The 16,461-nt window shown below is 41.5% G+C and overlaps 1 protein-coding gene across 3 annotated transcripts in view; it reads right to left on the reverse strand.

Moving 5' to 3' along the window:
* The window catches only part of prkcbb (protein kinase C, beta b), a 90,596-nt gene that overhangs the window by 22,071 nt on the left and 52,064 nt on the right, over nucleotides 1-16,461 (reverse strand). For all 3 annotated transcript variants that reach the window (XM_046414537.1, XM_046414535.1, XM_046414536.1), the window contains exons 10-16: nucleotides 12,366-12,509; nucleotides 6,141-6,314; nucleotides 4,377-4,468; nucleotides 3,253-3,315; nucleotides 1,981-2,119; nucleotides 761-841; nucleotides 247-354 (exon numbers count right to left, since the gene is read on the reverse strand). In XM_046414537.1, coding sequence (XP_046270493.1) covers nucleotides 247-354; nucleotides 761-841; nucleotides 1,981-2,119; nucleotides 3,253-3,315; nucleotides 4,377-4,468; nucleotides 6,141-6,314; nucleotides 12,366-12,509 — 801 coding nt within the window. The remainder of the gene's footprint in view (nucleotides 1-246; nucleotides 355-760; nucleotides 842-1,980; nucleotides 2,120-3,252; nucleotides 3,316-4,376; nucleotides 4,469-6,140; nucleotides 6,315-12,365; nucleotides 12,510-16,461) is intronic.

Below are 16,461 nucleotides of genomic sequence, written 5' to 3' on the forward strand. Positions count from 1 at the left end.
CCTTCTTCTTTTCATTCTTCCCCCATTCACCTCCTTCCTCTTCTCCTTTCTGTTCTTGCATCCCTTCCTCAAACAAATTTAATATCCTCCCAGTCCTACCTTCTGGGTTGATATGTGAGTGTGTGAAACAGAGAAAGAGTGTAGGACAGACAAGGACTTGTGTTGTTTTTACTGTGCTCTGTGTGTGTGGGTGTGCGCGTGTGCTTGCATTTGCACTTGCATGTGCGTGTGTATGTGCACACTCACCCCTTTACAGATAGCGACAGCCTCCTTGGACATTGACTTCGGATAGGAGACGTGATGCTCCATGATGGACTGAAATAACTCATCCTCATCTTCACCGTCAAAAGGAGGCTGGAGAGGAGAGGAGAGGACAAAAAAAGAAGGAAGGACAGGACAAAGAGAGGATATTTAAATGAATCACTAAGAGCTTTTTTGTCTGAACTCCTCAGCATCCAAATACTGTATACTCACACATTCACAATATCCACTCCAAATGTGATATCAGGAATTGAAAATGTCACATCTACTCTAACAATTATTAATGCCATGAGAGAAAAACTCATCAGCGGGGTCTAATTTAATAGCTAACCTTTCATTACACAATGTCAAATTTTAAAGGCTACAGTCGTGAGGGTTTGTTTTCACATTCAGTCATGAATACAAATGCTGTTATTTTTTACACGGTTTAATAATTCTATTCATAAAACCTATAACACACATGCATAAATACACACCACACACACACACACAGACCAACCTGTCCAGCCAACATCTCATAGAGCAATACTCCAAAGGCCCACCAGTCCACAGATTTTCCATAAGGTTGGTAGGCTATGATCTGAAATACAAGACCATCATCACTTACTATCACTGAGGCAGGGCAAGGCAGTGGACCAGAAGAATACTTGTTAAAACACACACTGAAATACCTCAAAGTGTGTAATAAAAGAATTCATCTTAAAAAAGCTTTTAGCATTCATAATAGTTCAAGGTCATTACTCCATCATGGCTGAACTAGAAAAGAAAGGTTGTCACCACTGTTTAATACTTGTGTTTGGTAGGGTGTTGGTAGAAAGGGCTCAAAAATGGAACAGTGAATAAGGTCTGTAAGACTAGCTCATCTTACCTCAAGGGGGTTTGAATGTAAAACAATTACAGTGATACTATTTGGATCAAAATGTACACAATGGACCAGTTTATTCTGACTGAGGTGCTTACATGAGGAAGTTTTATGGTCAGTCAGAACTTGTTTGTAAGGCGTGTTGTCGGAAATCAAAAGTGTTTATCACTGTTCCACACGGCCATGTAGAAAAGGTGCACAGAAAAGCTGGTTGTCAAGAAGGGATTAAACATTACATCATTCAGAGATGGAGCGGTGCACGTTTTCAGGTAATCTCTCCCGGCTGGCATTCATAGAGTTGTACTCACACTGTGGTTCACATCAATGGTTCCCAACCTTTTATGTAAGATGCACCCCAAAAGCAGTCTGAACTGAACTGATTTGGCCGAATTTGCTGGACATTCCAACCATTTATCCTTCACCATTTGTGATTTATTCCATCTCTGCTGCTTGCTTGCTAACATGTTTTCTCTTAATCGCAGTAACACCCAAATTCTTTTTTTATAGTTGATGTATTTTTTAATAAAATCACCAATTCAGTTTTTCAAATTAGTCGAGGTAACTAGTACACGTTGCTGGGAATCACTGGTTCACGTGGAAAGTGTCACAGCTGCGTGAATGGAACACACTTTGTATAAAGCCCCCTCAAATCCAACATCGGAAAGGTGTCTTCATCTAACTCTTGTAAAGAAAGTAAATGTAGTGTATTTCCCAAAATGTCAATGTAACACCAACAAAATATTTGTGTCGTGTTGATCACTGTGTACTCCATTAAACAGGCTCTATGGCCACTGAGTGATACAGCAGGCAGGAGACATTGACCAGAGGACCTTTCTCACACCTCACACACACTCTACCTCAGGAGCTATGTAGTCTGGTGTTCCACAGAAGGTCTTGGTGGTGATTCCATCATGCATATTTTCTTTACACATGCCAAAGTCAGCTATCTTAATGTGACCCTCACAGTCCAGCATCACATTGTCCAGCTTCAGGTCTCTACAGGAGGGAAACACAACGTTTAAAGGGAACAACACTCGATTCATTGCACAACATAGGCATGTAAGGTTCATCACCTCAAAGTTTGCCTTATTACTTAAATGATTTCTTTTCCGCAATCTCTCACTCAAGTGAGGTTTGATGGGGAACGATGCACTGTTTTAATGCAAGAGGGAGCGCTACACCAAACCGGATGACAAAATGTGATTCTGATTTGCGGTTGGACAGACTGCTTCATTTGTGAGGATGAACTCTTGGCAGTTTTCTTGTCCTGCCCCTCCTCCACTGTGAATGGACAGCAGGGTAATAAGTAACAGTGGCAAGCATAGCATAGCATTTTACCCAAAGGCCGAACAATCTTCACCTCTCACACAATAGACGCTCAGTGCCTCGTTATGCTGCGTTTGGCGCATAGCGTAAAAACACTGTGCTTCAGTTGCAAACAATTAAAAAAGAAAAAAAAAACTTGGCTAAATTCAAAGAATTTTTTAAGGTTGCCACTGCAAGTTACTTATCAGTGGAATAAATACATACAGACATTCCTGTTTGCGTGTCCTTGTGAATGTGGACTACGGAAACAAAGAGCTCATCTGTGCTGTGAAGCAGAAATTTCAAGCTCTCCACTCGGGTTATGCTGTAATAAACCTTGTGAGGTCTAATGAGTTAAGACACATTTGTTACAAAGTAAGTGCTTTTTAAACTTGTGTCATAAAAGTTGTAAAAATGTATTTGGGCTGTTGCAATCATTTAATTTACACCAAAACAGTGTCTAACAATGCTATCACCAGGAAAATGTATCTTTTACTGAATCAAAAATCCCCAACAATAAATCGTGTCATTGGTGTGTGTGTTATATTTTAGTTTTTGCTTCCGCCATCTTGACAGTGACAGTTACTGAGAGCAGGAATAAATAATTGTGAGAAAGATAGTCATAACATTAATGTAAACCTGCTGCGGTGTGATTCAGTAATAACTTTATCAGAATATCTGACTTTAATTGGGATTTATGACTAAGGGTGTCCGATGGAGTCATATATATCAGTAAATGGCCTTTGAACCACATGATACTATGTATGATGCCATATATGATTTAGTATAAATGTTATATATTTAGCATGTTGGGTGGAGGTTACCTGTAAATGATGCCCTTTTGATGCAGGAAGAACAGACCAATGGCTATCTCTGCAGCGTAGAATCTACACAAATGCAAGGCAAAACAAAAACAGTAATTAGAAAGAGGCTGATAGAAAGGACAGAGGGAAAACAGAGGGATGTGTGCATGTGTGTGTCTGCATAAAGGTCAGTGCTGTCTCTTCAAGGCCAGGGAGCAGCTGATAAGATCAACAGAAGGAGTCTCGACACGCTGGCCATGGAGTCAGCTATTGTTTGCCTGTTGTGTGTTTGCGTGGGAGTACACAATCGGTGTTTGTTTGTAAAATGCACCTAAAAGAAGTCAAGAGGCATTCTGAAGGCATGCAGAGCAGTGGAGAATATGCAGAGCCCGTTTAGAGCTTGTTGAATGTTTTATCAGAAAGATGACCAGAGGGGCGTCACAGCCAACACGGCTGCAGATTCAATATATGAGTATAAAAGAGAGTACAAAATCCAAAAGACAAGACACCGAGACAAGAGTTCAAGGTATCATCATCGTCATCATCCTCAGAGCAGAATATCTTGACTGTTGTCTAATAAATAAATTAAAGAGAGTAGAACACTTTGTTGGCCTTAGATAAATGAGTTCCTCATCCAGTTCGACTTGCCCTTCAGCAGTCTAAACCTTCCGCCAGAGGGAAGAAACTCTAATTCCCTATAAAGCAGATGAAGGGCAAACTCCTCCACGGCTCTCGCTTTCCCCGACAGCTCGCTTGTCAAATATGTCAGCCTGCTGGTTTGACTTGACACCAGTGATCTCGCCAGCCACCTTAATTATATTCTACAGTTTTGGAGGTATTTTATCACACACTGAAAACTCGCTGCTGGATTACTCTTATTTCTTTGAAGTTCTTCAGAGCAGCAACGTGCATTGAGGCGAACAACATATTTTACCCCCAGGCTCTGCTAGGATTGCTCAACCGTCACCTGAGCCCGTCAAACTGCTGATGGCTTATTCAGTATGATTTTTTTTTTTTTAAAGCATTACCAAACCGTGAAACACCTGTAAGCGTGAGATTAAGATTTTGTGGTATGATGGCATAAGAACGTATCTTAGCTTTTAGTCTACAAAAGCTGCTTTGTGTGGGTGTGTGTCTGTACTCACACAGCATGGGGCTCTTTGAACTTGCCGACCTGCTGAATCTGATACATGAGATCTCCTCCATTGATGTACTCCATGACAAAATACAAACGGTCCTGCAGAGAGATAGAGGGGCAGGCAGAGAGAGACAGGTCAAATAAGTACATGTTCACAAAAGCAGGTGAGAGGTCACAGAGAAATGGGCTGATAGTGAGAAGAAGATATTGTCGAGAGAAACGAGTTGTTCAGAGGGAGATAGAGAGTGATGGGTCACATCAGAGAAGATTGAAGGAGAGACAGAAAGAAAGAGAGAAAGAAGAAGATTGGATTGTCGTCTGTGAGTCCAATCAGCCTTCAACTGAGGGAACACAGCAACTTCAATTTAGGGCCTAATTCTCCTCCATTATCTACAGAAATTGCCAATAAGGTACAGTATTGGAAGGAGTGTGGAGGGATTTGGTATATGGCCATGTGTGTGTTTGGAGAAAATATTGTGGAGTTGTGCTGCGTTTTAGAGCTTGTAATGTGTGTCTGTGTGTGAGTGTGTGTGTGAGTACACTTTCCTCTGCTGCCTGATGAGTCTCACAGCAGCTGTTTGTGTGCAGTTTGTGCTGGTGATGTGACGTGTGATTAAAATGCATGTGTGTTTGTTCAGGACACAACATGTACAGTGTGTGTGCAGGCATGTCTGTTATAACTGCCCAAGTGTGTGCGTATGTGTGTGTCATAACTGCCTGCTAAGTCATATATATGAATTCTCTGGTCAGAGAATTAGTGCTGAGGAGGATTAAGACACTTCTGGTTTGTGTGTGTGTACGCGTGCGTGCGTGTGTGTGTGTGTGTGTGTGTGTGTGTGTGTGTGTGTAGACCAAGTCAACTTTTCTTTGTCTAGCCCTTTAACAGCACCTTGAAATGGATTGACCACACATTATGCTTAGTAATCAATGAAAACATGTAAAATGAGTGTGTTTATGTTCTACATGTAAATGACATGTACTCAGTCTTAAGTGTGAGACCAGTGAGCTATATTTGCTCCGCTGTTAACTCATCTTTAGGGTCATATGGATTATACGTCAGAAGATGAGCAAGAATCAAATATGAATCCAGCCTGTGTATTCCAGCTGTGAGCTGGTGACGGCAAGCGGGGTGGCTGCTGTTCAGACCACAGCGCTCACCAGTAGTGCAGCTCTGCCCTTCAGCAGGAAGCCGCACTGTGGCTCCCTTCCTATCAAATCTCATGTGAAGGTGTAAGGCACTACCGAAAGGTGTCACTTCAACTTACAAGGGAATGTAAAAGGGATAGTACTTTAGTTCTTAGTCACTGTGTACTTGCTTGTATGTGTGTGTGTGTGTGTGTGATATACCACTTTCATATCTGCCAATTAAACATGAAGCTACAGATGGCAGCAGCAGGTTAGATTATCTTAACATAAAGTCTGGGAATAGGGGGAAACTGCTAACCTGACAGTCTGCTTGCCATCTTCTCCAAAGCTCATAAATTAACATTATTGTTTGTTCAATGCACATAAAAAATTATAAAAACAAGTTGCAATTCAATAGATGATTATGTTTGGTTTTTACATAGATTAAACAAATGATTAAACTTACAATTACTAACAGAATCAGGCTTGCTGTGTCTGGTATTTATCCTCATCTGCACTAACCATTTGTAGTCTTATATGTAATTGATATAATAACAACTTAGCCTTGGCAGTGACAATGCTGTTGTCACAGACCACATTTCGACATTATCATACAACTGTTGAGTAAATATGTCGGCCCACCCACCATGGACTGGAAGGTGGAGTGCAGCTGTGTTAAGAACGGGGGCTTTCCAGACAACGCCAACACTCTCTTCTCCACCATTGTGCATTCCACGTCATCATCCTGGATCACAACGTCCTTCTTCAGGATCTTTACAGCATAGAGCTCCTCTGTCCCTTTACGTTCTGCCAGCATCACCTAGAGAGAGGAGAAGAGAGGACAGAGGATAAAGGGTAAATATTAAATACAGAAATCATACAGAATTCGTAAAAAGATCTTAAAGTAATTCCAGATCGTTACGGCGCACATGGCCTTTGTACCCGCATCACCCTCGAAGAATAATATTAGGACATAGTAGAAAAATGCTTCATGTCTTTCACAGTAGGACATCATGGATTTTAGCTTGGACATTTATGACCCCTTTTATGAAGGTGGTTGAGACAGAGTTTTCAATCAATGCATGGTCTAACTATTGCTTAATTAGCTAGCTGGTTACAGTCAATTAAATCTGTCAGCCACGGTTATTACAGTTTGCAAAAATCACTGGTCAAGGACCAAGGTGTAAAAAGTGAATAAAAAATTTGTGTAGTAAATCTGCCACCTTTATCAGTATGAGTGAGGGTGCTGTGTGAGAATGGACAGCTTGGCAGACATAAGAGTAACTAAATATGTGTCGTTGGCCATCCACAGGTGCCAAAACTAAATTGGCTTTTGGTGCATGTGTCCTACAGCTGCCATTTTGTATTGACAACCAAAGATTTTATCCCAAGATTATACAGTTAATCGCTCATTCTCTATGACCTTAATCTCATGCAGCTCTTTTCAGGCTTAACGTCGCTGAAGAAGAAGAAGAAGAGAGGAAGGGCACTGGCTGGCTCGTACAACAAAAGTTAAATAGACAAAGCAAGATTGTTTTAGTGCTTCTGTAAGATTTTTTTTATTGCTCAGCGTCTCTTTGCCCTTCAGGGAGGAGAAAAAGTAGAAAATAGTAGGATGAGAAAGAGGCGATTATTTCACATTTCTTTTTCTTCAGGACACACAGTGTGGGGGCGGAGGGAGATAACGGAAGGTGAATGGGTGAGGAGAGTGGGATTTAAAAAGTGGAGGATAGACGGAAGGAGGAATCGACAGGCAGGATCATTGGAAGGACAGAGGGAATGTCATAGAGAGACAGGGAGCACTTAAGAAATCCAGAAATCCCGTTTGTTTTAATTGTGAAGTCTGAAAGGATATGCTCTTGCAATTTCAGCTGTGAGACACAGACACACACAGCCTCAGCCTCCGACGAAGTCAGCCTCATAGTGCTTGCAATCTCTCAAACAGAGGAGCAAATGTTTCTGTCTCATCTTCCTTCCACAGACATCATGTTCTTATCACCTTTTTAGCCACCATTTCTTCCTTCTTGTTTTTCGATTTCTCCCTTTCCTACTTTCATCTTCCTTTCCCCTCTCCTGTCCTCATATCTGCTTTCTTTTTTAAAGAATGCAACAGCAGGTTCTGTAAATAGCCGGCAAAATGTATGTCAAGTCTCAGCTCGAAGGTCAACTGACAAAAGCTGAGGCAGGCTTGTGACCAGGTCACAAAAGTTCAACTCACTACACTGAAATCTGTATGATGGAATCACAGCGTATGGGCGAGTGAAACTGTTGAAGAGACGCTGTGTGTATAGCAAACCTACAAAGCAGTAGTTCCAGTATTTTGGGAAATCCGTTTCTTCTTACAGAAAGTTCAATGGGAAAGTAGACTCTTATCTGTCTGTTCAATGCAAGGTTATTATTTATTTTTTATTATTATTTTATTTTATTTATCTTAGCATAAAAACTGGAATCATGGGGAGACAGCTAGCCTGGCTCTGTCCAAAACAAACAAAACACCAACTAACACCCACTAACTTCTCTTCAGTGTGAAAGAGTACAATCAGGCCTCGAGCGCGGGTCAAGTGACTCTTCAATAGTCACAGGAAGCACTGGCCTCCATACTGCTTTCCACTGTTTTCTGGTGTTTTTGTGATAATGAACATGACACACCACAGAGAAAAACAGAAAGGCTCTATATGTGCACTAAATTTGGTGGATGAATATAATTATTATGTCATATCTTGTTTGTGTAATGAAAAACAAAACTTGCCAGTTCCAGTACCTTCCTGGAGTCTCAGCCTCATAATTTTTTTTTTTTTTTTTAGATTAAACTAAAGATCTATAATGAGTTAATTTGTGAGCTTTGGAGGTGCTTGGAGGTGGATTTTATTCCCTTTGAACTGAGCCAGGCTTGTTGTTTCTCTTTGCTAACCTAAGATAACTGTCTTATATTGAATGGCCAAACTCCCCAAAATGTTGAACTATTCTTGATAGTTTGCTTTTGTAAGAAGCTCTTTCAAAATAAAATATATGTATAGAGTATTACTAATTAGCTTCTATACTTGGTTGAAAGAACACATAAAGATACAAAGTCTGACGCATCAGAACACCAGATGAGTGTAAAGCAACATCGAGTCATGAGAATGTCCAGGAAAGTTAATTTTGATTTAGAAAGGTCAGATCAAATCATTATATTTCTTCTGAACAACCTTTAAAACCCAACACTGCATTCTAAACACACAGACAGCTTTGTAGCTATAACAGCTTCCACTGTTCTGTGAAGGTTTTCCTCAAGGTTTTGCAGTGTTTCTGTGGGAGTTTTTCACTAGGCACTGATGTTGGACGAAAAGGCCTGGCTCTTAATCTCTGTTCCTGTTCATCCCAAACATGTTGGATGGGGTTGAGGTCAGGACTCTGTGTGGGCCAGTCAAGTTCTCCCACACCAAACTCGTCCAACCATGTCGTCATGGGCCTTGTTTTGTGCACTGGGGCACAGTCACGTTGGAATAGAAAATGGCCTTCAAGAAATTGGAGTTGGAAGCATAGCATTAGATTTCACATCACTGAAAGTAAGGGGCCGAGTCCAACCCCTGAAAGAACAAAGATGTGCCTGGAACTCTCTATATAGCATCTATAGCACAAGTAAAATATTTTTCCACATGTGCGTCGACTCACTAGTTGACTGACTGAGCAGTCCTCCTCTTCCCAAGCTTCTAAAACTAATGAAAGTGCTTTCACGTTTTATCTTAAAACAAGGCAGTGAAGAGAACGTGGAGGAAAAATGGGTGAGCTTTACATTACATGGCTAGCATGGTGTGTTTGTAGTTCCCACAAGGCTAATTGAGTTTTGCGACCGCAACAAAGGATCTTTCATCCAATTGTATTTCATATTTAAAGCTGTGATTATGTTTCTCATGTTAATTTGCATAAAACACACAAGGGTGGAACTAGTGACTTGAATGTTTTGCAGTTTCTAAAAAAAGCTCAAGTCGAGCTGAGTTTGACTGATTTTTTAATTCGTTTAATATAGCATTCCCCTGGGGAAGCGAGATAGGCGAGATCTTACTAAGATCATTGGGTAAATGAAACGCCACAGGCTCAGTCTGCGCAGCGAGCGGACATATTCAACATCTGCAAACAGAAACACGCTCTGAGAGAGCACGTCCACGACCTCCTCACTCCTCACAAGTTATACTGCAGATGAACGCCAGTTTAATGACGTAAATGTAAAACTTATCACACTGATAATTCTTTTCACATTTGCGAGCACTAGAGCAAAAAGAGTGACCTTATGTCCACTTCAGATTTTTTCCCCTCCTAAGAGATCGGAAAGTTAACAGCTTTGCTGTTTATGCCTTATAAATATTCAGGGATGATAATGTAGAAGGGTTGTGGGGTTTGGGATACTACAGGGAGTGCAGCACAGATGTACCAAGGCAGACAGGTATAAATGTGTGTGTGTCTGTGAGGGTGTTAATGTGTGTGTGTGTGTGTGCATCGAGGGCATCCACAGTTCAAGAAGGTGCATTACAATCCTTATAATTAAAGTTTAAATATCTTTTGGAGTTGGATCTTAGCTGGTGACATCCTTTGACGGGCGTGTAAGAAGAGCGTGTGTGTGTGTGTATGCATGGGCTCATGACATATGGTGACAGTGTGACTCTATGTAAATACAAACTCTATAAAGTTGAAACAGAGACGAAGGACACCATCTGGCCCAAAGCTCATTTTATGCAAGCACAAGGACAAGGACAAGACCAGCACGAGAGAAAGACAACATAAAACCACAGGGTTTCAGCCAAAATCAAACACCTCTGCACAACAAAGATGCTCAGGACACAAAGTAACAACCTGAGCTTTTTGGCATCGTTACACACTGTCCACAGTGACTGATGATGGTCGATTCATGTTACCTTTCATCTCTTGCAAATAAACGTCAAAAAGTAAACTGATGCATTTAGCGTCTAGTTTACTTTTTGAAGAATAAAAAGAGTAAACTGATGCATTTAGCGTCTCGTTACGTTTTGTGATCTTATCTAGAATCGGTGTCCCACTCAAGGTCATTTTGGTCACAGCGTAATTCATAGAATGGCGACTCTACCATGAAGAGGCCCTTTTGTCCAAGAAAGTTGTTCAGGGTCATTTGATAGAAAAGCAGTCCTCAGGGCATTAACTGTCATATGTCGTAAATGATGCCACTGTGTTTTCTGTGCTGACCTTGCAGAGTGAATTTACACAGGGAAAAGTAATGAAACCACACTTCACTGCACTGCATGGTGCTGCACTACGCTGTATTGCGGTGGGCTGTGTTGTATTATTCTAAACTGTCATAAATCATATAGTCTATACAGTCCAGTGGATCATAACCACTGAGGCAGAGTGTGTTTGCTGTCTAACCCCACTCAGACGGTCACCGACAAACACAGGGAGACTTCTCAGTGGGTCGAAGTCAACAAAAACTTTTATGGTTTTTACTCTGATATGCAAACAGGCTTCTGATGCTTATTTTTCTGGTTTTATCAAACTTGGCTGTAATTCACACAGCAGAGACCAAAATTCTCACTTCATGTAATATGAAAACACATGAATGCGTGCCAGCCTAATAAGTGCAGCTTCATACGTGAGCGTTTATGTGTGTCTTTCTGTTTCTATGCTTGTGGTGTGTGCACAGAGACTTGGCGTTACGGATCGGGCTGAAGCCTGCTGTTGCCTGTGTCTGCCCATGAGATGCGAGTGTGTGTGTTTGTGTGCGTGTCATCACACAGTGTCCAGCAGTGTTAGCAGCAGTATTGTGATGCAGATGTCCTCAGACGCTGAGGCAGAGGGAGCAACTCTGAGGGTACCAGCCTCCCACACAAGCTCAGGAACTGTTGAAATTACACACACATCATGTGAATGCCTGTGGGTGTATGTGATTATGTGGATGTATCTCTGTGTGTATTGTAGAATAGGCCTAAATCAGGAGTGTGTGTACAAGGTGTGTACTCATGTGTACTGGTGTATGTTTCAGGAATTTGTGTACGCTTGCATCTGTGTGTCGGGTATTCCAGTAATGATCGACCCTTAACTCGGTCCCTCCACATTGACGCATCAGTGTTGCTTTAAATGCCTGTTACCATGGAAACAGGCTGCCGGCATACAGGTCTGGTACACAGACAATGGTCTCTCTCTGTCTCTCTTTCCACCCCTGCTGCTCTTCCCATCGTTTACCCAATTTTCTCTTTCGCTCCCCTTCTTTCTTTTATCTTCCCTTTCTTTTCTGTTTCTTGCCTTGATTTTCATTCATTCGCGTCAGTCCTCCCTCTCCAAGGCTTCCCCCTCCTTTCTCGCGATCGCTCTTTTCATTCAGTCTGACGTTTTTACCTCTCTCTCAATTCATTCATGTCAACCTTGCTGCCATGCTCTCACATCTCTGTCTCTCCCTCTCCTTTCATCACTCTCTCCACATGTCACGTCATTCTCCTCGTCTCTCTTCCCCTTCATCCATCTTTGTCTACCTGTGCTTCATCTCCTTTAATTCCCTCTATCGCTGTCTTCTCTTTCTGTCCATCTTTTCTTTCCTCTAAGCTCTGCGTGCGGATACAGAGCTGCTACACAAACGCACACAAATGCTCACAGGCGTGTTCATCATGACACACAATTAGAGCACCAAAATGCTTGTTTTAAGAATGTATATATATACATATATATAAAATGTATACATTCCTTGGGAGCACTGAGTGTGCGCTCTTAAAAACTGGTGCTACAGGTCTACAATTAAGCCCATGGGGGCAGTATATCATGATTTTCTGTGATCTTCTGTGATCTGCAGATACACAGTAATAGACTATAATATGCACCTGTGACTCATATACAGCTGCAGACAAGGCAGACACAGACACCACAGCCTCACCTTGCCGAAGCTGCCCTTGCCCAGCACCATCAGGAAGTTAAAGTCGGACAGCTTCATGCGATCTTGGTTACCATTGGAGTCGAACCGGGATGCAGCGTTGGCCGACTTGCCTTCTGTGTTCTTGCCTGGACCAATTTTAGCCCTCTAGATGACAGGAAGAGAAAACAGGGGAGTGCATTAGACACAACATCCAACAGGCTGTAAGTGGTCTGGTAGGAGGCAAAGCTGCCACATGAATGTTAATTATTTAAGCACGCTAACATTAAAAGAAAAGTTAATATGGGGGCATATTAAAAGTATTCATTGAGGGAAGAGATTTATTTATTTTCTTTCCCTAACCACATCTGTCCCATTGGTCCTGGAACTAGACTCTGCATTTTAAAACTAAATTATTTCACTAATTTGTACCATAAACAGTACATGACTCTGCATACTTCAAGTGAAGTGGATTTGGGCATAAAAAGGGGGGTTGGGGGTATTGATGATAGCTGCACTTTTTGTATTAAAACAGCTTGAACTTTCAGAGATTTGCATAGTGACAGATATGAGGAAAAGACCTTGAAGGAAAAATCAGTTTAACATTCATGTCTTCAGCGTGCCAAGAGCTGGATGCCAAGAACAATATCTTTTTTGTGAAAGGAACGATCAGCAATATGTGAAATACCATCATCATCTGAGGAATTCTAACAGCTGCGAATTTCCCGGACAAGCCTTACTGCTGTCAAACATGTTAAATATGCCATATCAAGCTACTAAAACAATGCTAGGTTTATGATGGTGTGAGAACATTTTTTTCCTACCAGGGGTAAGGCCATCCAAATAAGTGCCAAGATGAACAAAAATTTCAAGAACGCATATTTCCAATTCAAAGTGCTAATAAAAGTACATACAGGCCTTAAAACTTTAAAATGTCCATAAAATGTTCAGAGCATCCTTTTTCAAAATTTGAGGCAATTTAATATCTCAGACAGAACATTTGTTGGAGAGACAGGAGTGGAATTGATAAATATGTCGAAAATGGAAAGTTTTTAGACTTTAGGCTCATTTTGTTTCATTTATGCCGTGCAGTTACTTTACACTCCAGTGCACACTTTCCATAACAAATATGGCCTCCCTGTGATTCTGCCACTCTATTCAATCATGACTGTCACCATTTCCCTTGTTTCTGTCCTTCAACCACTCACTCTTTCTCTAAAATTCATTTCTACTTCATCTTTATACATTTGCCCCGTGTCTGTGACTCTCCATTTATTCATGTCTCTGTCACCACTTCCCTGTCTCGCTTCTCTGTTCACTCATTTCCAACTCCCTCCCTCAGACCATTCATCTCTGCCCTGACCTTGTCTCGCTCTCTCGCCCTGTCCCTGTCGTGAGAAACTATTACGCTCGTAAAATCAGATCTAATTATAATCTTACTCTCCACTTTGTAGAGTCATGCTTCAATTATAAAAAACGGCTTTAAGACAGTAACAAAATGTCTGCACTCTCAGAGATGGAGCACATCTTATCCTATCTTATCTGAAATTGCTGATCCACATTAAGGCTCTCTGTACTTCTTCTGCCCCGTGCAGCAATTTCTCCAGTGCCTTGTCTTAAAAATTGTCAGAGTGAAGCATCCAAGTACTCTGCTGCTCCCTGCACTGTTTGCTGTTGTTGTGTGTATGTGTGTGCGCAACCCATGTGGTTCTCGGCTCATCAATGGATAAAAGGCTCTATCTGTCTCCATCTGTTCTGACACACACACACAGGGAAGCAGTCGGGGTCGGGGAGCAGCAGAGCATACTGAAGGCAACACTCTCAGAGCCTTCAGAGATTAATGCTGCTCTCTCTCTCTGTCTGTCTATAGACATGTGTCCAAGTATGTTTGTGCACATTTATCCCAAAAAATAAATAAATAAATAAAAGAGATGAATGAGAATGAGAGAGATGAATGGCAGCAGCAAGATCTGATATATCAATACTGATTGGGTGTTGATGCATTTATCTGATGGTGACGATGCGCAAGTCATTATGTGGTCTCCTGCCTGTTACTGTCCCACACACTGACATGTAAGAACTATGACAGCTTGACTATGCCAAAGAACAGTTTCCTCTCTGAAAATGACTTCTTCTTCTTCTACATAACTATGTCTTCTTCTGATCACACATTTAGCACCTAACCTAATCAAGATAAGCATTATAAGCACCTCCATGATCCTTAGTGCACAGCATTTTGTTTACTTTTACACATAGAAGTTAAGCTATTTTATAATTTCCTCCATTCATCAATTTTCTATACCGCTTATCCGTCAGGGTCGCAGGGGGGCTGGAGCCTATCCCAGCTGACTATGGGCAGGGTTTACCCTGGACTGGTCACCAGTTAATCGCAGGACTGACACACAAAGACAGACAACCACACACTCTCAGAGGCACTCTCCCTAAGGGCAATGTAAAGTAACCAATTAACCCATTGTGCAAGTTTTGGTATTGTGGGAGGAAGCCGAAGGAGCCGGAGAAAACCCACACAGGCACAGGGAGAACATGCAAACTCCACATAGAAGGGCCCAGACCAGGATTCAGACCTGGAACCCTCTTGCTATGAGGCGACAGTGCTAACCACTGCACCACCGTGCCGCCCTTTATAATTTCATTTTTTGGAAAATAAGAAAAGTTTGGTCGGAATTTCTTTCATAATTACAACAGATAGAAACATGTTATCTCTCCATTGGCTTGGCTCTCTGTATGGATAGACAAAGGAGAGAGAAAGAGGAACAGACAAAAGTAAGAATTTTCTATTAAACTATTTCTTTGTATGTCCTGTGGCAGCACGACCTTTTGTTGAAAACATCTTGCCAATAAAGATTCATTCAGCTGGATAACAAGATTTCTGCTCCTTAACTTCCTCTGAATAATGTTTTGAGCTGGACTCCGTGTGTGTGTGTGTGTGTGTGTGTGTGTGTGTGTGTGTGTGTGTGTGTGTGTGTGTGTGTGTGTGTGCATACATATGATAAGCATTTTTTTTTTATTGTGACTATCTTGTATGCGTGTTAATGTGACTGTGAATGGCTTGCATGGAGGCATTTAGGTCATGTTTCCAAACTGAAATCTCCCCCTCTCTCTCTCTCTGTCTCTCTCTTTCTGTCTGTCTTTCTTTCTCATGCCTCTGCCATGTCCCTGAGAGGTTCCTCCTAGAAGTTGCCTACGCGTGTGTGTGAGTGTGTGTGTGTGTGTGTGTGTGTGTGTGATAGCGGTTCCCCCGAGATTGTGTCTCAGTGAATGTCTGAGGACCGTGACCTTCAGGAGATGGAGGGAAAGGAAAACAGATAAAGAGAGGGAAACACACAGGGGGGCACTGAAGGTGACGGAGGACAAAACGGATAAGTGAAGGAGAGAGAGGAACGCTAAACGAAGACAGGGAGGAGAGAAACAGGAGATGAGGCTACAATATTTCTCCATTATCCAGACTCTCAACTAAACACACGATTAACAACAAAAATGATCTTATTTCACAGAACTTATCTAAAACTAGACTTTGCTCACTACATAAAATATGCAGTAAAATGTCTGTGTTTTAGGAGGCCAGATGAAATCAAGCAGTAGGAGAACACAGGAATTACAATAAAATTGCAATATATATAAACATGATGTCTTACAGCAGACTAAATCGTCACATGGGTCAGCAGCAACAACATTATATGCAGGTTTTTAAATGTAAGTAAACCCACTACAAATAGCCGACCGACTCCTTTCTGATTGCCAACAGATGAGGTATTTTTTTCTGTGTCACGTTCGACAGTGGAAACATCACCAGGTGTGATGTTTACACCAAAGCCAATCAGAACAAATAAATACCCATGATGGGCTGTACTCAAACACACTGAACACAAAAGCCAGGCACTTTACCAGTGTTAGTGGGTTTTTTGACCAACGTCAAAGGGGTATTAAAGACCCAAAACACAAAAGTGTTTCCTTAAAAACAGAAGATTGGACCAAAAGTGACCCACAATGGAACATCCACTAAAGAAGAAATAATTGAGGTCTCAGATTTATTTGCAAATGTCAGTTGGTGACACTTGCTGATGCCTGAGTCAACCAACATGCAGAAGTATAGCTGTAT

The sequence above is a fragment of the Scatophagus argus genome, chromosome 16 (assembly GCF_020382885.2).
Source record: "Scatophagus argus isolate fScaArg1 chromosome 16, fScaArg1.pri, whole genome shotgun sequence".
Classification (NCBI taxonomy): domain Eukaryota; kingdom Metazoa; phylum Chordata; class Actinopteri; family Scatophagidae; genus Scatophagus; species Scatophagus argus.